General features: G+C 36.0%; 1 protein-coding gene across 4 annotated transcripts in view; it reads right to left on the reverse strand.

The window, feature by feature from the left end:
• DLG2 (discs large MAGUK scaffold protein 2) overlaps positions 1–22643 on the reverse strand; it is a 1763217-nt gene that overhangs the window by 1275521 nt on the left and 465053 nt on the right. The window contains exon 1 of one of the 4 annotated variants that reach the window (XM_040964339.1): positions 11181–11525. The exons of 1 other annotated variant lie outside the window; for it this stretch is intronic. In XM_040964339.1, the coding sequence (XP_040820273.1) occupies positions 11181–11222 (42 nt within the window). In that variant the 5' untranslated portion in view covers positions 11223–11525. Of the gene's footprint in view, positions 1–11180; positions 11526–22643 lie in introns of those variants that run through there. 2 more of the 4 variants (XM_040964335.1, XM_040964336.1) reach the window with 2 other exon arrangements.

Raw genomic sequence — 22643 nt, forward strand, 5'->3', positions numbered from 1 at the left:
AAGGTAATTTTCAGCAAGATAAGCTACTCCACACTGATCACCAAAGTTAATATTTTAATATCTTATGACTAGACCCTGCCTAACCTGCAACATTGTGTGTCTAAAGCCAAGCTCATACTACAGGGTAGATATTTACCAGTACCATCTCAATTATACTCTGAAGACATTATGCACCACAGAAACTAATTTATTTAGTAAGACGTATTACACAAAACTACTTTGGAAATGGATATGACAGGCTTTCTCCTAAATACCCCATTTTCCTACATCTTCTCTATGGCAATAGTAGTGGACGAAGAGCCTGTCTGGAATAGATTCTTACTGTTTATGGTACACGGAGGTGGCAGAAGACTTTCAGTAGGTAATGAAATGTGACTAAAACTGTCCCTGAGGACACAGCATTTTCACAGCAGTGAGAAGTACTAGAATTGAAGAAATAGAAGACAAGCTGGTTTAAGAAAGTAAGCAAGTTGCTACCATGGGGAAGGATAAACAGGGAGAGAATAGGAGAGGGCATCAGAATGTTCTTCTGGCAATACAGTAAGAGAAAAGAGGTTCTACTGATGAAAGGTAAGGCAGAATGAAATGAGACAGAAGGAATCACTGAAGAGCAGATTCTACAGATCTATGGGTTGATCAGGTTTCTATAAAAGTTGGAAAAAATATTTTTACAATGTCACCATAATTTCTAGAATAGTGATAATAATTTATCTGACTGGTTTTTATTTAGAAGAATTCCTTTTTTATTTTAAAATCTTTTACTTTCCTGCAGTGGTTATAGAGATAATGTTGTGGAACTAGACAGAGAAACACAGTTGAATTGAAGGTATATTTTTTCCACTTAGACTGATAATAATCCTTTTGAAATTCAGACTTTCTTTATATATTTTTTCCCAACTGCATGTCATTTCAAAGATATTCCAAGGTTACACTTGAAAGCTTTCTATCCTCTGCTGAAAAGTAATGGTCTGAGGAAAACAATGCTTTTAGTCCCTTCCTTCCTGTATCTATTTAGTTTTCAAAAAGAAGAAGAAAATGTTACCCTATAATACAGCCACTTAAAAAGACGCCTACAAATACTTACTAACAACATGAGAATGGTCTTATGAACAAAAAACAAAAGTTAAAAAATGATACTTTAACCAGATATATATATATATAAATATATATACATACATTTATAGGGAAAGTTAAAAGATTGCTGCATTTATATAAACAATTATCAAGGTTTGGAAGAAGTATAAAATTCCACTAATTTCTATAGGTTATAAAGGTTCTACAACCAACTTACATTACTTTTATAACCTTAAAACCAGTCTACATTTTTCCTAATGAGTGTGAAAGAGTATAACTTATAAATTAACAAACTAAATATCTAGCAGAAATGCAAAGGGTTCTTCTAAATACTTCAAAACTCAGAAAGCTGCTTCAGAAACCTGCCTTCTGGTTTCTGTTCCAGACTTGTGTATTTCCTGTTGCCTCAATTTCCTCTATTTAGGTACCCTTAAAAAAATAAACCTAGTACTCTAACACCAATAAGCATATTTATCAATATTTTCTAAAAATATATAAACATAGGTATATACATTAAAAAAATTTAAAACATGTCTCCTGCAATTCACTTTTCATTTCAAAGGAGATTTCTTCAGCTTCCTTCAATGTCTGCCTGTTTTGGAAGTATTATTGCGTACCAAAAAAGACAAGATTCAGCTTAAACTTGGGAAATAGTCTGGGTCAGACCTTGCTACAGACAAATGTCTTTTTGTTATACTGTTCATCTTTCCCTGTTTAATTTTCAAGAGTCAGGTCCTCCAAGCTGCAGTGTAATCAATTTATTCTGATGGGCTGTATCATATATATACCATGCTTATGAAAATAACAATAGAGTTAAGCAAATAGGTTTCTTTCACAGAGAGCTTGTGCTTCAATTACAAAATATATTTGATGTAAACACTCCTTCCCATGCCTCCAGATGCAGAGAAGGATAAATTTTATCGCACCCATGAGGATTATTATGAGTTCTGCTAACACAAGAAATAATGATAAAGCCAAATCAGGGAAATAGAGATTTGTTCATATGGTAAACCTAATAAGCCAAAGGAAAGACCACTGAAGTTATAGAAACTAAAGTGTTACAAAGAAAGCCACCTTTTATACAAGAGAGTCACAGGCCAGGGCACCATGCACTAGGACACAGGTCAAAAGTAGGAATCCTTTCAAGTACTAGCCTATCCTGAGTACTGCTGCCTGTGTTTGATATTTTCCCACTATTGTCAGTTACTTGTTATGAGGGCCTGGAAAGCATACTGAAACCTATGGCTCAATTCCTTCCCATGTAAAGATGGCTCTAATTGCACAGACTTATTTTAGAGTTATTTTGAAGGTGAATGGATTATATGCTTGGTGTTTGGCACATCATGAATACTCAACAAACACTATGGATTGCCATTAAGCAAGCTCTGTACATAGCTGAGACCATGAATCTCAAGGGCTAGAGTCAGAGAAGTAAGGACTGAACCATGAAATTCCAAATGAATATGCTAATCAGTAAATGAACCAGGCTATATGGTCAGTTACTCTGAGTGCAGTTCAGAACTTAAACACATTTCCTGCTTAGTGTTGGATGACTGCTGTAATTCATCATGCTTTCATTTGCATATTCCTAATTGAGGTTATATGTTTCTTAATGCAGAGAACATGTTATAGAGGTTTCCAAATTGTAAGTTATGACCTAGTTTGTATTCTTTCAAACTTATTAGGAAAGGTATATGAAGAAATGCATTTTAAATTGTCAATATGAATTATACTTGCATATCCTTGAATATAGTACATTTAATATTTTGTCAAAAAAAATAAGAAAGATTTATTTGTTTTAGTTGAAAAGCAGAGAGGGGCGAGAGAGAGAGAGAAACAGGTGTGAGTGGACAAGTAAGCACAAGCCATTGCTCCAATACTCAAATGATGAAACAGCTAGCATTGGACCAGGTTGAAATTAGGAATAGAAACCTCATTTGTATCTCCCTCGCAGTTAGCAGGAACTCGTGTATTTGGGCCATTGTTCATTGTTTCTCCAGTGTATTGAAAGGGAGCTAGACTGGAAGTGGTACAGTCAGGACTTAAACTAGAACTCAACAATGGGATTCGGTGTCAGAGACTATCTTATTTATTCTACCACATGTATACCTCTTGTTTGGTTTATCTTGACTAACATTACAAAATATTTTTAAAAGTTAAAAAAATAGAAAATATAAGGATATCTAACTTTTGTTAATGGTAAGTGTTCTTTTTGAAACATATGCTAAGTGGCAGTTTTAAATGTATTCCTTCCTTGGTGTTCCAATCGAAAATTTGGGGGGAAAAAAACCTTTGGATCTCTGTGTTACTCAAAGTCTGTGAACACACACAAGTTTCTCAACAAACTGGCAGTCTCACTGTTTTAGTTCCAAACATTTGCCATTACTATTTCTCAAACTTGCCTTATGATAATAATTACTTATGGCTAGTTCCCGATCCTCACTGTGCTTTTTTTGAAGCAATACTGCCAAACAGATGAATTAATTTTCAATTTGTAAAAATGTTTTTGAATTAAGAATCAAATTTTCTTGTTATGTATTTGTTCTTATTTGTTAATACCATGTCCAGTGCGAAGAGATACTATATAAATTATATCTAGCTCTTGAGTGGCTAATATTCCTTGATTGATTCATTTACTTAACAAACATTTAATAACCACTTGCCATGTGCCGGACAATGTGAGATCCAAATACAAGTAAGCACAGTTGTGTCCACAGTAGCTTGTTGTAGATTTACTTAAAAACTAGGACAATAGCTGCCAAATATGAAGAGCTCTAAGAACAAAAAGAAAACGGATTATGGATGTACATCAATGATTCAAATCTTGTGCAATTTACCTCTTAAAAATGCGCAGAGAAGGGATCTAAATGGTGGCATAGTGCATTAAGGTTTAACTGATTCGTGCTCTAGTGGTTTTACTTCTGATTCAGCTCCTTGCTAATGTACCTGGGAAAATGGTGAAAGATGGTTTAAGAGCTTGGGCTTCTGCTACCCAAGTGAGAGACTCAGATGGAGCTCCTGGTTCCTAGCTTCAATCTGTCATGGCACTGGCCATTTGGGCAGCAAACCAGCAGGTAAATGATGTGTGTGTGTGTGTGTGTGTGTGTGTGTGTGTGTGTGTGTGTGTGTGTGTACGTGTGTGTGTTGCTTTCTGTAACTTTGCCTTTCAAATAAGTAAGTTTTAAAAATACTCAGAAAAGGGGCCCTGCATGGTGGCCTAGTGGCTAAAGTCCTCACCTTGAATGTGCTGGGATCCTACTTGGGTACCAGTTTTAATCCTGGAAGCCCCACTTCCCATTCAGGTCCCTGCTTGTGGCCTGGGAAAGCAGTCAAGGATGGCCCAAAGTCTTGGGACCCTGCACCTGTGTGGGAGACCCAGAAGCACTCCTGGTTCCTGGCTTCAGGTGGGAGCAGCTCTGGCCATTGTGGTCACTTGGGGAGTGAATCATCAGACAGAGGATTTTCCTCTCTGTCTCTCCCCATTTCTACATAGCTAAAAAATTTTAAAAATAAACTCAGAAGATTTTATACCAGTAGCACTTCCATGATAATCATATAGTAAAGCATTTTTTTTTTCTAGCTAATACAGAAAAGCTAAGAACCAGAACCCTACATATGAAGAGAACTCAGTATTTGGGCAGGAAAAACTATAATCATATACAGACTTGGATAACTTTTCTCCAATCCCAGTGGTGTCAACTTGACCCCTGGATTATTCCAAGAACTTCAAACTATTCACCCTGGAATTGTCTTTGAACCCTAACTTCTCTTTTTTAAAATAGCACCTGGTTGATTTTGTTTAAACACTGGCCAAATTGCATGGCTCTTACATTCAATACCCCTCTGACTTCTTGTCTCACCAGAGAAGCATAATCTACAATGCCCTACATGAAATGCTCACTTGAACATTTTCTTGATCTTCCTCTTTCTAGTCACAATGGTTACTTTAGACACTCATGAACAGACCAGGGAGGGCCTGTTTTAGGGATTTTGCACATATACTTTCTCTTACCTTTCTCTACACAGTTATTAACATCACCACCTTGTAAATACGTAGAAAAAAAAGCCATCTTCCTAGTGAGAGCTCCATTAATTTCTCAAGTCAGTAACTAATCTCTCCTCCAATAAGCACTTCCAATTTTCTTCTTGTACTTATCATTATAGAGACTATGACATATTTAACTGCATAGTTTGTTGTTTACCAAATTAACTAAAATACAAACTCTATGTGGGCAAAGATTATTGTTTGTTTCATTGCGCCTTTTATTTATAATATCTAGTTCAGTGCTTTAACTGAAGAGTTGCTTAATAAGTACCTGGTGAATAAATGTACAATACATTAAAATGCCTCATTTTATCCATGATTACAAAGAAGCAGAGAAAAGGAATAGTGATTTTATATCATATAACACATTTGCCATTGTATATATTCAATAGATTTGGGTCTTATAAACCAATTAAATAGATCTATTGGATAAACATTAGAGGCCATAATGCAGGGGGTCCAGTTAGAGATTAATACATTATTTGCACCCTGAAATAAATGATTACTCAATTGGAACCCAGAGGGGACCACCATTGCTTTGTCATGAGCAACAGACTTATACTGATGAGCCATAGGTGGTTACACAAACTGTCCACACATTCTGATTCATGATCCCAAGACCTGCCTACAACAAACTACATGTTTATTCAAAGCATCAATATGTGGGATGTACCATAGGAACCAGCAAAGAGTAGGTGTCAGTACCATAAACAGACAGTTCCTGAAAGTTTTCTATTATTCAATTGTTGATTTGTTTAAGCTCCTAACAATAAAGAAGAAACAATGTAGGGGCAGCACTGTGTTGTAATGTGTTAAACTGCCATTTGCAATACCAATATCTCATATAGGTGCCTGTTTAAGTCCTGACTGCTCTACTTCTGATCCAGATCCCTGAAAACACACCTGGGAAAGCGGCAGAGGATGGTACAAATGCTTGGGTCCCTTCTGTCTCTTGTTTCTCTTGTTTCTTTCTCTCCCCCCCCAACAGTGTGTGTATAATTCAATCTTTTAAATAAGTTGTGTGTGTGCATGTGTATAATTTTTATAATCAAAATGTTTAAAATACAGTTGGGAGTAGGGAAATACTCAATCATAAGCAAAATTAACTACTTTTATCAATTAGTAATGCAAGTAATGATATATGACAATATCATTTTTGCTTTGACGCATGAAAAAGTTTTACTTACTAAATCAGAGAAAGCAAAGGAATTAGTGTACTACATTCCACTACTTTGAAGAGAGGCATCCCATACTATGACTTTTTAAAGTCTTTTATTGATATAAAGAGAACAGATTGTGTGCCTTCAATAGGTACAATTCCAAGATGACACTCCCTTCACCTTCTTACTCTCCCTCTATCCCCCTCTTTCCTATCTCTCACTTTCCATCGATTGTTGCAAAGACTTAATTTTAATCTATTATATATTCATAGGCTTAATTATCCACTAATCATATTATTTAGCAAGTAAATAGTAGAAAGACCTCAAGTTCAATGAGTATAAACACAATCTAATAACAAAAATAAAATCCCAAAGTTACGTTAGATCTTAAAGGACAGATAAAATTTATAGAAGAAAGGCCACGTAAAAAAAAAAAAGATTCTCAGTGCAAGGAATAAATCTAGCAAAGATTTAATAGCCAAAAAGGTTGTGATGTTTGGAAAACAGTGATTTAACTGAATAAACCCTGTGGAAATAAGTATGATGAATGTTTGTAGTCTACAATGTTCAAGCATTCAATAAATTGTTTTAGTGTGAATTATTGATTCCCTCCAATGTAGTACTATAATCTAGCTGTGTAAATCCAAAAGAGCACATGGCTGAGCTGTAAGCAGTTTGTGATCCCCTCTCAATTTCAAACCCAAGCCTACATGACTTCTAAACTCTCTGATTTTTACCTTCTCTCATTTAAAGCAGTTTCATAGGCATTATGATGACTAAAGAATCTTGGGAGAAGCTACATGCATAAAAAAAGAGAAATTTGGGACTCAGTTAAAACATTTAATAACTAATTATTGAACTTCTACTATGTACTTGGCATGTACTGTTGATAAAAGCATGGTAAGCAAAACAAAACAAAAACAAAACAAAACCCTAAGTTGCAAGTTTGTATGGAGCTTTACTGTCAGTGAATAGTAATACATGATTGAAAGTGTCAGTGGTTGAGGGAAAGAAACTAAACGTGCTTCTCATTAATTATATATATTTTTCATTGGAGGCAATACTCAGAATTTTGTAACCTGATTGTTATGGAAGGCAACTTGGATTCCTTTTGCTACTTTATGGATTTTGAGTTAGAGTGAGTTATTACTATAATCTAAGATATTTTTATACTGTTTAGAAGCTTTATGTCAAAAAATTCTCACAATAGCTAAGAACTATTATTATTCCTACTTAACAGATGAAAAGGATTTTTCACAAACTATTCAACAAATGAAAAATACAAAAAAGGCAGTTCATTTGGAATCCCAAAAACCCTTGTATAAAGCCATTGTTACGTTCTTTTTTTAAAAATGTTCTTGCATTTATCTCCAAAGAATTTCAAAAACAAGTGAGGGAGTAGAATTCTTGAACTAATAAGAGAAGCCAGCAAGACTAATTGCAAGAAAACAAGCCAAGGAAAAGAGGATCTGAGTCTACCCTAGGTTTGCTTCTGACACACTGGGGAAGTTACTTGCTAAGAGCCATTCCTAAGCTTTCCCTCATTCTGTTGTTGGGCTCTCTAGCCCTTTAAGCACACAAAGTTTTCTTACTATTTTGTGGACCTAGCACTTATTATCCACATGTCATGGATAATGGGCTTGTTTGTAAGTATGTGACCCTGTTTTAAGTAACAATGAAAGTGCAAAAACAACGAGATGTTGGGTATAACATTACTTAATAAGTATCATAAACATCATAACTTAGATAAAAGCTATAGGCAAATAATGTAACAAACTTACTATGTTTTATCAGCAAAGAAGGAGGTCTTATTCAATACTGGCAACTTTGAATATAAGTGGGATTACCCATCTACATAATGATCACTTTCTTTTGGGTGAGTACATTCAAATTCTATTGTTCTAATCATGTTTTATAAAAAGTCAAACTAAAAATTGAAACCAATATAGTTTGAATTTTTATGACACTGCAACAATCCAAGGGTAATAAGAAGACAGAGAATATCAATAATGCCCTTTGATTAAAACTCTTCATTTTTTCCCCTTTTGTAGAAAGCTCCCCTAGAAGACAGATGGTAAAATAACACAATTGCTCTGTCAATTCTCATAGCTTTGGAATTGGCTCTCATTTATTTATGCTTTACCCTGTTACTTCACTGTTCAGCCATGTTCCATTCATTCTAACCTATTTGCAGCTCTTCAAAGAGATCTGGTTCTGAGCTAGATGCTTTTGTTATTCCCTCTACTCTGCATGCCTTTCTCATTCCAGGCTGCATTGCAAACACCCATTAGCTGTCAAGGTTCAATGCAGATACAACTTCATAGGGAAACCTTTCTCAACTTGTCTAGGCAAAATCAGTCTTTGTTTTTGTTTATTCTTTTGATTCCTACAATGTCCCACACAGATATCTATTAAGGGCTCTGTAATATCTGAAACCATTAATTTATTTATATGTATGTGTATTTTCCTAGACTGGAAGCTTCTTGAAAGCACAGAATACTTCCTATTCATAGTATCTGAGATTCTAGCACAGAGGATAAATCATGGTTGTAATTCAAAAAACTTGTTATACATGAATGAATGAATAAGGAGCCCTGAGTCACTCTCTGGTATCTATAAATAGACATATGTGTGCCCAGGCAAAGTATTGACTATTAAATAAAAATATACAAAATATTGAAACATACAATTATCAAAAATTCTTTTGATTTTGCTATTTTATAACGGTTCAATCAGAAAGCCATCATTCTTAATTAAATGACTGTGACAGTAGTCTATTCTTTGTGGGAAAAAATAGATGTATCTGTCATTTGAATTTTCACCATTATAATGCTTTGGATCACTGTTAACAATATCATGTTGAATCATGGCAAGCGTGAGAATCTTACACTATTAGAGAAGTTATCAGAATCAAGCAAGTAAAGAGCTTTGGACACAAGAGAAATAAAACACTTTAAGAATAGAAAATTAAGTTAGAATAAAGTAATAAAGATATCAGCTGAAACACTGCTGACCCAACTTTATGAAATATCAGACCACAAATAAACTGCAAAGTCTCTTCCAAGCCTTGCTATTTCAAAATGAAAAGATAATACTAAAACAAAGTTATAAATGATTCAAGAAAGTATAAGATATCGTTATTGAAAGTATACAACCTTTTTTAAGATGGAAATGAATAGACTCAAAGCCATATCATATTTGTTCTATGAAGCAATGCATATGGTCTCCTATGGAACTATTAAAAGTGCCTATATCTCAAGACAGATTAGATAAAACATAAGAATCCATTACGCAAAAGTAATCTGAATGTACTAAAAATGCTTTCATTGAAAAGCTTTTCATCTCTTTACTTATGGGTTTATGGCAGAAATATTTAAAGCTAAATCCACAGAGACAACAGCTAGTGGTTAACAGTAAAAAGTCATTTCCCAAAGCCCATATTGAAGAAACTTTGTACTTAACATTTACCTGTACATTTTAAACTTAACAGTAAAATATCTTTTAATCCAAATAGCTATCTAAGTTCTCTGAGATGTGTCCTCTGAAGCAAGACCCCCTTCTCTTTCAAAAAGATGACCGTGGGATAATTTGCAAATCAGTGAACTTGTAAAACAATATATGCCATACTTGTAACTTGGAACAGAAAATGGTGATAGAGAGATACAGGTTGATATTTGGGCTCATTCTATGGTTTTTTTTTTTCATTTTATTTGCTATATGATGTGCATGGAAGAAAACTGACAACTTAAGCCAATTTTAAAAGTGCTTTAGAAAAGAGAGATTCCACAAAACCCGCACAACGATTCACAGAATCCTTCCAGGCTGCAGTTGTAAAAGACGTGGTCATCAAAACATAAATGCTACCTGTTTGAAATTTGAATAGAAAGCAAAAAGACTTATAAAAGAGTGAACTTCAATAAAACTTAAAAGCACAGAAAATAATACTCAAGTACCCAGATACATTGAAACATTCACCCAGTGAAATAAAGGTGGGAAACACTTCACATTGACTTGGCTTTTTTTTTTTTTTTAATTCCTATTAGGTATGAAGTTGATTCCTTCTTAATTTCTTTTCCTCAAAGGCAGTCTCTTTCTTTTTAGACTTTTTTTTCAATAAATACAAGCTCCCAATGTTAACTGAGAATGTAATTCCCTCAGATTACACAACTGGAATTCCACTGTTGGTTTGTCTGTCCCAGAGCTGAATGAACATTGTGTCAGAAAGCCTTTCCAATAACAAAGCCCTCCTTCCTGACAAGGGGTAAATCTTCCAAACTTAGACTCAACTTCAGAGGCTCATTAGCCACAGCAAGTGAATATCAGTGGCGTGACAGCACCAGGGCAACCAAAACAACCAGCCCACCCAGAGCTGGGGATCTGTGTGATCAATACGATCAAATCACAATGATTATCATTTTTTATGTGAACAGGATAGTCAGATGTCCCACAGATCATATTCTAATGCAATTACAGCCACTAGATTTAAATCCCTGGCTCTAAAACAATTACGCTGCATGAACACAGGCAGCTCACAGCACTTTTAAAAAGAAAGCTTAAATCCTTATTTAAAGCATGCTTTACAGCCTTTTACTTCCTCTGGTTTCTTGGTTCTGGCCTATCTAAACAATTTTCATCTTTTCCTCCCCCCTCTTAACCCCACAAGAGTAAGCATGAACCTGAATTACAAACAGTTAAACCTGAAGGTCACTTCACAGCAGCGTTCCAACATGCTCCCCCAGCGAGGCTGCACGGCAACAATAAAACAAAGCCTTTGCAACCACCTGTAATAATCTGCCTGTTCAACCAGCAATCGAAAAGTCCTGGAGCTACATAAGGTAGACATTTTCTGCAGCTAGTTTAACATGTACGTTGTGCCCAGTTACCGTCTCGCCTCCTCTTACCTTCACGTTAGTCCGGAGTGCACAGTAACATGCAAAGAACATTGCAGTAAATAAGGAGCATATGGACCGGTATTCAGCTTCTCAGCACAGCGCAAGCCCCACACACACGATCCTGGGCATGTGCTACTAAGGAGCATCCGTTCCCTCTGTCAGTTTGAAAATGCATTGATCTCTGTTTTCTCTGACTACAAAACGACATTTTTTGAAGGCACTGAGTGAGAGCTCAAAATCTCTTCATTGGCTATATATAGCATTGTGCCCAGTAATTTCAATTAGCTGAGAATTCAGCATCTGAAAGTTAAGACCTCAGTTGCTTTTCCTTCTAGCATTTTAAATCACAGGATTTAAAAAAAAAAAAAGGGAGGGGGGAATGAGCTCACCCAGGAGGAGGGGGGTGGAAAGGTGAAGAATTGAAATTTAACCAATGAGTTACTTATATTTCTGGAGAACCCTGGTGTTATCCTATTAGATACTTTACAATGAGATTGCATCGGGCAGACTGTAAATGAAGAGGAAACCCTTTCCCCTCGGAGATTTCATATGAGCTCTGCACTAGATTCCAAGCTGTTCTGATGCAGCACCCTGTTTGGCAAATACTACAAATCACTGCAAACATGTCTCATTCTGCTTCTCAGTGTGGAACAGGATCACGACCAGAGCATCACGGTCTCCCCCTGTCCCCTAAAGTGTTAGGTAGGTTCCCCTGGGATGATCTACAGTTACAGGGCTGGGAAGTACCACCTCCTCTTACTTCCCTGCTCTGTGATTCTATTTTATCTTCCAGGGATGTCTAAAGTTGCTAGACTCTTATAAAATAATGTATCCAATTTTCTAAAACTATGCTTTACTGGTAAATGACAGTCAAAAATACAGGATAGGACTGGAAGGAAGAGAGAAAATTCCAGGAGATAACATAACCTTAGATTCAGTAGCTGCTGATGCTGATGTAAAAATATTCAGCTGTTTCAGGAAGGGAAAGAGAGAGAGAAAAATAAAAGCTTCTGCTCCTATGAATCCATAAAGGGGAGAAATACTTAATTCAAAAACCATCTTCAGATCTTGTTTGTTGTCATTCCTGTCAGGCACCGGATGTTTCAAATTAACTAAATTTTTACTTAGTCAAAGGAACAAGGTCCAATTTAAGGTTCTGAAACTCTTATTTCCAGCTTTGGGAAGCTCTAACACTCAGCTAGAATTCTAAAGCTATCTGGCGAAATGCAAGCAGAAATGAACAGTTTTTACTGCAGTAAAAATAGTGGGAGGAAAAAAGAGTGGTTATGTCTTTGCCACGACGCTCCCCATCAGCTCCCAGCAACAGGGACGATCAGCATAACTCACTAGAAAAAGCTGCAGTGACTTTTAGGATTTTTCTTTAGTATGTTTTGCATAAGCCACCTCCCCTCTAGAGCCTGCAGTAGTGCTGAAGCCCTGTCAGAGTCACTGGGCATTTCTCCTGGGCAATGAGGTGAGGCAGCTCCAGGGAAAGCAAGGTATTTAAGGGAGAAATTTAAAGGAAGAGGAAAGGCAGGATTTTCTGTTTCTCTCTTAATGACAAGCATTCAGAAAGTGTCGTCAGTTCTGACTAAATAGCTATTTTGGGCTGTCATTGTTTGTACCTTTTTTAGGAAGAAAAAAAAAAGACAATTTTAAGCTGAAGATTCTTTAGCAATGTAAGGGAAGGAAGCCACTTAATTTGATTTCCAGTTCTGTCTGTCATATAAGCCTAGATAATTACAAATTGTAAGGACTTGCACCACAACCTGGACAGTAAAATATTGACATGGATGCCTCGTTCTTCCCACTCCACAACTTTTAGTAATGGCTTTAAGTGCAGAATAGAGCATTTCAGTGAAAAACAATTCCTTTTCCTGAGGTCATAGCAGGTCATATTTTCCTGCAGCTCTTCCAAATAAATGAGTCCAAACATAGCAATTTACTGCTATGAAAAACATAGGAGGATTTGAAAATGCTTTCATTCATTGGAGGTTCAGTAGATTTAATTTCTACCCCTGAAAATCAGTAGCTTTTTTCCCATTAGGAGAAAATATGTAACTTCTAAATTATTGTTTTGATAGTCCCTATTGTAAGGGAGAAAAGGCAAGAGGAAAAGGTAGAAAAGGTTGCAATCTCCTAGAAGCTCAGAGGCAAGGATGACACAAACGTGAAGTTAAGGCAAAAAAGCACATGTGGATTTTCGTATAAAAACAATCCGGGAGGACTCTGATAGAACATCAGATGTAGTTAATGTGTGTTCATCCTAAAGAAAAACGCTTGGCTTCACAACCTGTTAAGTCTCCTGAGTGCACTGTCCATCCCACAGAATCCTAACATCAGATGTACATTCTACCTATAGCTTTAGCGTCTAATTTCCTTAAGTATACTAGAATAGTTAGCGTCACTATTCTCACTTGATATATGCAAAAAAAAAAAAGGCCAGCACAGTGGCAATACCCCACTAGAGAGGAACCCTGTGGACAGGCAGACTTCAACAGGGAAGCGTATTTACAAGAAAACTCTTAAGTATGGTAGAAGAAAATTGTAACTGTTTGTACAATTTTGCAGGCAGCAGAGGCTCCTATACTATAAGCAAGTAGTCCTGGAAGTCACTTCTATGTTAGATCCATCCTACTGCCATTTGTTAAATGAGGATAACTTTAAGTGTCATTGGGGATGTTAAAGATTTAATCTGGTCATCAAATTAAAAAGTAGGTGAATTAATGAGTTAGGCAAATATTAAAACTATAAACATATTTGAAGAAAACATAGGTTTATTTTTGGTTCAGTTTTGCATAACATTGGATTAGAGGAGCCTGAAAATGTACTGCAAAATATAAACGACTATGACAGTATAAAAATATAAAACTCCTGTTCAGTTAACTCACATACTTGTATAATGTCAAATGACAAATTGGGGAAAATGTGCAACAAATTCAATGGAAAACTTCTTTGAAATACCAGTAAATTTGATAAATCAGTAAAAACAGAGAAATTTAAAAATAAGCGGGAACGTAACATGGCAAATCACAATAAAACTACAAAATGTATCAAAAGTGTTCAACCTCATATTTAAGGGAAAGTGGTAAAATAAGAAAAGGTTTCAAAAATGTATATATCACATTCTAATGGGGATACATTAATTTGTGAAAATTCTTTGAAAGGTAAATCATAATTATCTCAATAAAGTTATACCCTTTTGATAACAGTGCTTTTAAAAATGATTTATTTAGTTTTAATTGGACAGTCAGACTTGCAGAAAGGAGAAACAGATTCATTCGCTGGTTCACTCTCCAAGTGGCTGCAAAGCTCCATAGCCAGGAGCCTTTTCTAGGTCTCCCACATTGGTGCAGAGTCCCAATGGGTTGTCCTCAACTGCCTTTCCAGGCCACAAGCACAGAGTGGGGTGGGAAGAGGAGCAGCCAGGATATGAACTGGTGCTCATATGGGATCCTGGCATGTGCAAGGTGAGGACTTCTAGCACTAGGCTATCTCACTGGGTCCATTGATGGCAGTGATTTACTGTCAAGAATTCATCCCAGCTATGCAAATGTATGTTTCAAAATGCCAAACAATTAATACAAAAACATAAGATGTATGTGCATATTAGTATACATAAAAATGTCCAAGTCACAAAGATAAATATAAAAATAAGGTTGCTAAAGAGCAGGAGCAATATGATCCTATATGTGTATACTTATTTAAATATACTTGTAGGTGGCATGTGTATATGTGTGGATGTAATAAAATTTTAACAGTGTTGATCATTGCTTATTGTGGTTTGGCTTAGTGAAGGAAATATGGCATTATCTTATATTTTAAATTTAAAACACTTCCATCCTGTAGGAATATTACTCACAACAAACTTTTCTATTCATATGTTCTCTGGAGGGAGAGAGAGAAAGCGAGAATCAAGACACAGGAATGAAGAGAATGCTAGCATTTATTAAGGGATTTGCCTATTACTTTATTCAATGAGTAAAGGTCAGGTGTTGATTATATGATAAGAGATAGTAATATTCAGATTCCTGATTTGATCTTAGTTCAGACTGCTTCTCATATAACGCACATCATTTTGTTTTGCATAAGTATACAGTATATTTTCTTAAAGCAAACCAACCATTTATGTGGATTTCAGATGAAAAGACGGCTATTAAGTAAACTAAATTTATTAATTTTTTTCACTTTACATGCAATGAATCTAGAACTTAATATCTAAACATACTTGTAATTGGTTTGTGATAATTTTATTGAAATTTTTTTATTATGTGAAAGGCAGGAGAAGCAGAGGAAGAGATCTTTGTTCTGTTACTTCACTCCCCAAATGGCTGCAGCAACTGAAGCCGGGAGCTTCTTCCAGGTCTGCTATATGGGTGCAGGGGTCCAACAACTTGAGCCGGCTTCTGCTGCTTTCCCAAGCCACAAGCATGGAGCTGGATCAGAAGTTGGGCATCTAGGACACAAACTGGTGCTCATATGGGATACCAAGGCCACAGGCAGAGGTTTAATCCATTATACCATGGCACTGACACCTGTAATTGCCTAAACAATGAATATGTAAGACTTTTTAAGATACAATCATGGGCCCGGCGCGGTGGCACAAGTGGTTAAGGTCCTCGCCTTGCATGCCCAGGATCCCATATGGGCGCCGGTTCTATCCCTGCAGCCCTGCTGCATCCCTTCCAGCTCCCTGCCTGTGGCCTGGGAAAGCAGTCGAGGACAGCTCAAGGCTTTGGGACCCTGCACCCGCGTGGGAGACCCGGAAGAGGCTCTTGGCTTCGGACCGGCATAGAATCGGCCATTGCGCTCACTTGGGGAGTGAATCATCGGATGGAAGATCTTCCTCTCTGTCTCTCCTCTCTGTATATCCGCCTTTCCAAAAAAAAAAAAAACAAAAAAATAAATCTTTAAAAATAAATAAAATAAATCTTTAAAAAAAGATACAATCAAAATTTACAATGTGAAAAATTAAAGCAGCATGCTCACAAGTAACATTGGACAAATATATGTGGACAAATAGTTCATACTGTTGGTAAGATTGGGCCATTATTCCTTAGAGGTAAATACAGCAACTTTGTTAGATTTCCCTGGCTTCTTTTTTGTTGTTGTTGTTATTTAGTTAGCACAGATTACATGTGCTTAAATGTTAAGGATCTACCATGTTGTACTCCATATCAATTAAGTAAATCTCTAAGAGTGGGAACCAAACATTACTGTTTTACAATGTTCTATATACGGGATTTCAATTATCGAGGGATGAGAATTGTTCTCTCACAATAAGAGACATAAAACTAATTCTTTTTTTTTCCTTAATTTTTTTTTATTGGAAAGGTAGATGATATACATAGAGAAGGAGAGACACAGAGAAAAATCCTGCATTCTCTGGTTCAATCTCCAAATGGCTACAATGGCCAGAGCTGAGCTGATCTAAAGCCAGGAGCCTCTTTTAAGTGCCCATGTGTGTGCAGGATCCCAAAGACTTTGTCCATTCTCTGCTGCTTTCCTGGGCCATAAGCAGGAAACTGGATCAAAAGTGGAATAGCCAGGACATGAACAGGACCTATATGGGACACTAGCACTTGTTAGGGGAGGATCATCCAACTGAGCCACTGTGCCAATCCCAATACTAATTCTTTAAAATAAATATAAATTATATTTTAAGTTTTTAGCACATACAACCTCAGTCATAACTACTCATTTTGATATTATAGTAAGCAGATAGGTTATGCAAATATATATTTGAACAGTATATAAAGTATTACAATTAAATATTAATAAATACCCAAATTTTATATAGCACTCACATATTAAAAATATTATAATTCTTTTGGTGTTTTTTCAACTGTTTAAAACTGTAAGAATCATCTGTGGCTAGTGAGCACTTATCCAAAGCATGACAGCAATTATTCTAAAGGTGTGGTCATGGATTAGCAGCATCAGTATAGTTCCGAATTTGTGAGGAACACAAATTCTCAGCCCAAGTAAAAGCCTTATTGGACTATAAATCCTAGGTGCGTGGCTCAGGAATCTATATTAACAAACTGTATAGGTGATTTTCACGTAAACTAACTTCCTGAAAACTTTGAGAACTACTACTCTAAAGCAAGAAAGAAAATTGATAGCTAAGGTTTCTTCCAATGTCAGAGTATATAACCTCTACAGAGCTGGTAGAAAAATACACTTTAGAGGGAGAGACAATTGTAGAAAATGAAGAGAAGATGATTCCTGGTGCCAATGAGATTATTGTAAAGTAGCATCTTAGGATACTGACATGGATGTCAGTTGATCAGGAACTACGTAAATGTCTTTGTTCTTAAAAGATTGTTTACTGTTAAAACAACTAATAGCTCTTGGGCCTTTGACTCAAAAAACAAACTAAACCTATCTTGATATTCTCTTTCTGCTAGCTATCACCTGTATGACCTTGGACAAATTATATAACCTCTCTTTGCACAGAGTATTCTGTAAAATAGACATTTTCCACAAAACTATTGTAAGGATTTAAATAAATAAGGTATGCAAATTTCTTTGAACACCCAACTAGAGACATAGTAAATTTACTCAAGAGTGGCATTTATAGTAAGATAGAATGAAATGACAATGATAATGTGACACTGAAAAATATCTGTAAGCTTTAAAGTCCAACTACAATTTCCCTAAAGTTAGTAATCAACCTTCCATAGGTTTCATCATCTCATTATCCCCTCTTTCATAGGCATCTTTTGCATCCTTCTTGGAATATTCCTGAGATAATGTTAACTAGCTTATAAATTACATATTTTTGTCTCTGAGATTTTCAGAATCTTCTTTTAAAGTATCACTCAAGATTGAAGGGAAAGCACGCATGCATTTAAAATGTCTCCAACATTTTATTTCTTACATTAAAAATGATAAAAATATTAACATGATTTTCTCTATATATATACACATTTGTCATATTGTGCTATAGTTCTTACTGATCACTGTATTTAGTAAGCTAAGAAGGCTATACAATGTTTATCCTGTGACTTGGAGTACCCTTTGACATACACACTACTAAGTATGCCTAGGGATATTGTCTTAGTTCACAAAGCAGAACTAGGTCCCATTTGATTCTTTACCCCTATACCAGCGCTGAAGATATTATCATCCCCTTCTATATGTAGTAAGAAAAGGTGGCATAATGATTAAATTAATTATTCCAATTTATATAGGAACTAGAGGTATAACAATAACTCTAAGTCCTTTAATTTCAAAGCCCCCAGTAAATACTGTGATATCTCAGTGGCTAGGTCATAATTTCTAACTCTTTTAGACATAAAACCGTACTGATATTTAAATATTTTAATGCAATTTTAATCACAATAGAAATTATAATTTGATATATCGATATAAAATTTAAATCTTTATAACACACAAGAGAAGGCAAAAGAGTTGAAATTAAAATAAAGTACATCACAAAGGCAATGGTCAGGCAAAGTTCCATTAATGTCAAAATTATGTTGATGACATGAACATAACTGAATTGGCTACTCAAAGATACAAAGCAGCACTGCAACTGAAAACAGCTATTATTATTAATATGACAGGGAAGTTGTCTTTTTGATATTTTCAGTAACATGCTTTTTGTTAAATATGTAAAATGAAGCTACATCCTAGGCTCAGGGAATTTTATTCAAATTTCTAATATAATGAATGTACCATGAGATATTAAAAGTAGAAGATAAGGCTAAAATCTTTATGGCGTAAATTGTCTCAAACATCCGTGACCTTCCTTTCCTATTCTTGTCCACTAATTGTCAGTAGTGTGCTTCCCATATCATTATGATAATCATATAAACAACCACATACCTAAAATCCCAGGAAGGGCCCCTTTTCCCCACCACCAAAGCAAATATCACCAGCTCAATTTAAAATCATCAAAATGCATGATCTGAGAATAAATGTGGATTTAGGAGTACGTACTTGCCAAGATTCCTTTAAAGCACACACTACAGTTATTCTGAATGATGTATAGTGTTTTTTTTTTCCTTTTTTCTTCTTTTAACATTTATTTTATCTTTCCTGGAAAGGCAGATTCACACAAAAGAGACAAAAAGATTTTCCATCTGCTGGTTCACTCCCCAAGTGGCTACAATGGTCAGAGCTGAGCTAAACAAAAACCAGGAGCCAAGAGCTTTTTCTGGGTCTCCCATGCAGGAGCAGGGTCCCATAGCTTTGGGCCATTTTCTACTGCTTTCCTAGGCCAAAAGCAGGGAGCTGGCTGGGAAGTGGAGCAGCTGAGACTAGAACTGATGCCCAAATGGGATCCCAGTGCTTGATGGGAGAGGAATAGCCATCAAGCCATTGCACCAGAATGGCTTATGATTCTAAAAACATTTTTCGAGTATAAAAGTCTGTATTTTTAAGAAGTAAAAATCTAAGAATATTATTCCTAAAATAATTACTTGTTCTAAATTGTAGGATCAAATGGAAAGTAAATGATCATATTCTCCCAAAAGGATAAAGAAAAGTTTCATGAAAGAATGGTCTCAAAATTCTTCCATTTCTTAAAGATCAAATTACAGTCCAGTTGTGTGTGTGTGTATGTGTGTGTGTGAGAAAGAAAGATCTCTCTGAACAACATCAGCCCACACAAATTTCTTTTTCTGAATGCGTGTACCATGCATTCTCTGTACTGCCCAATTTAGTACTTGATTATACACTGCCTTGTGTTGTTCCCTCCTTGCTTTCTGTGCCCAAGAGTCATCCCTCTAACCCCATCTAAGCATTTTCAAAACCAAAGAATGTGTGTGAAAAATAATTTCCATGGGTATATATTATTATTGAATTAATTAGGTTCCATGAACTAATAGATTGAAAAACTGCTGGGAAAAGAAGAATTGGAAAACTTCAACCAGGCCCTAACACAGCCCAACAAGCCTTTGAAAATGTATTGTTTCTAAAGATGATTTCAGCCCTCAAAATTCAGAATTTCTTCCATTCCAAATCTCTTGACAGAAAATGCTGCCTTTAATGCTCTAGGGAAAAGAAGCCAAGAAGTCTTGAACAATAATCATAAAATAAACGAAATCCAAAAACCAGTGGCTGTATTTGCCTCTGTTGCCTCTTTTTAAAACAAGAGGCTTGTCACCTCTTTTAAGTCATCATTTTCCCATGAATTCCATGTTCCAAATTTCCCGCTAAACCCTAACAGATGCTCCTCTCTTATGTTTACATTTTTCCTTTTTTAAAATGTATCTTCACACTTCAAAGGCATAGGAAGAGAGAGAGAAAACTCTCCTACATGGATTTATTCCTTAAGTGCCCAAAAAAGTGAGGTTGAGCCAGGCCACAGGAGCAGGAAACTCAACTGGGTCCCCCATGTGGGTGACAAATCTAACTATATGAGGTGTCACTTTCTGTTTTCCAGGGTATACGTTAGTAGCCAGCAAGAACAGAAGGGGAGCCAGAACTTGAAACACTTTGATACATATAGCAAATGGGCCAAGTAGTATATTACCTGTTACAGTTATAGTAAATACCTGCTCTGAGTCTGCACCATTCTCCCTACTTATCTATCCTCTTATATATACCTAGACCTCTTACCAATTAAAGATAAACTTTTTCTACTAAACACAATACCATATCATTGCTGCCTACTCTTCTTCATTCATCTAAAGTTTGGGGAAAAAAAGCACTTCACTCTTCATCCCTTTCATCGTTTTCAACACTGACCTTTCTTCCTAAAGTGACTTCCTTATCTTCCCTTTCATCGTTTTCAACACTGACCTTTCTTCCTAAAGTGACTTCCTTATCTTCACTAAATTTCTGAACAGATTCCCAGCAGCTAAAGACAGTCTTCTCTTCAAACATGCTTCCTCCTCAGCTTCTGATCTCATGTTTTCTTTCTTTTTTTTTTTTTAAAGATTTATTTTTATTATTTTTTTTATTGGAAAGGCGGATATACAGAGAGGAGAGACAGAGAGGAAGATCTTCCATCCGATGAGTCACTCCCCAAGTGAGCGCAACAGGCCGATACTATGCCAATCCGAAGCCAGGAGCCTCTTCCGGGTCTCCCACGCGGGTGCAGGGTCCCAAAGCTTTGGGCCGTCCTTGACTGCTTTCCCAGGCCACAGGCAGGGAGCTGGAAGGGAAGCAGGGCTGCCGGGATTAGAACCGGCGCCCATATGGGATCCTGGGCGTGCAAGGCGAGGACCTTTAACCACTTGTGCCACCGTGCCGGGCCCTGATCTCATGTTTTCTTGCCTCTATTTACTGGCTCGACATTCAATATCAGATCTACATGTGTCAGAATTCCTCAAAACTCAGACCTACACCCTGTTGTTTTTTCATTCTGTATCTCTTCCTAGATTTTCTGTTTCATTCCCATGACTCCAAGCATTCCCTCTGTGTTGATGATTTTCACACTGTGGGGTTTTTTGTTGGTTTACATGCATACCCTCTCTGAGCTCCAGGTCCATTTGCCTGTTTTTGACACAACAAGTTTATAACGACCAAAACTGAACTTTGGTTTTCTGCTTAAAATCAAACACAAACCAGAACAGGCAGGAATTATGTTTACTAACTGAAGGGAACTGAAGCTTACTTGGTCGGTCTCAGAGATCAATAAAAATAGAATACCAGAGAAGCAATAATAAAAATAACATAATAGAAATAAGACCAGTTTTTAAATTACAATGATTGCTGACATGTTGTGTTTTCCTTATGTTCTTAGAAACACAGAAACTTAAAGATAAAAGGGATCATGGAGAGCATCTGATAGAATCTCTTCATTTTATGGATGAAAACACTCTGGCCAAGGAAGGAAAATTAGCTGTCCAAAGTCATAACCCTAAACCAGAATTTAGTCTCCTGAGTTCTGGTTTTATGTTTACTTCCCAGAAAAAGCAACACATAACATTCTGTTTTTCCTCATAAGTCTATGAGGTTTATATTGTGATCACTATTTGTGAAACTATTTCCTGAAATGTAAATTAAGTAACTTGGACAAAATTATGGAACTAAAACTTAGCTCAATCTAGAGCCAAACAGATTCTTATTAGAGATATTTCCTTATTCTAATAGATATGTTTATCTACTAGAAGTTTCAGATACTTTAAAAAATTTTTTTTTTAAAAATGAGCCACTACTCAATATTCTTGACAAATATCACAGCTACAGATCACATAGACAGATTTTATGGAAAATAGTACACTAACTACAGCAGGAAGAAGTATTAATAACTTATGCATTAAATTACATACAAATTCTAAGCACAACTGATTTTTCTAAGAGTTCTTCCTTGATGGGCTGTCACTTACAAATTAAGCTATTAAGATTTGGAAAGCCAAAAAATAAATTCAGTCAAAGTAGCACTATAGTGAAATATCTTTTCTAGAAATACAGTATTTACTTATATCCTGAAACAATTAGTCTTTAAAAGCAGAATATTATAAGAACTAAAGTTGTAAGTGTAGCTTCCTTCTGTTCATAAAATGTAAATATAGG

The sequence above is a fragment of the Ochotona curzoniae genome, unplaced genomic scaffold, assembly GCF_017591425.1.
Source record: "Ochotona curzoniae isolate NIBS_2020 unplaced genomic scaffold, NIBS_Ocur_1.0 scaffold_3223, whole genome shotgun sequence".
NCBI classification, from domain to species: Eukaryota; Metazoa; Chordata; class Mammalia; order Lagomorpha; family Ochotonidae; genus Ochotona; species Ochotona curzoniae.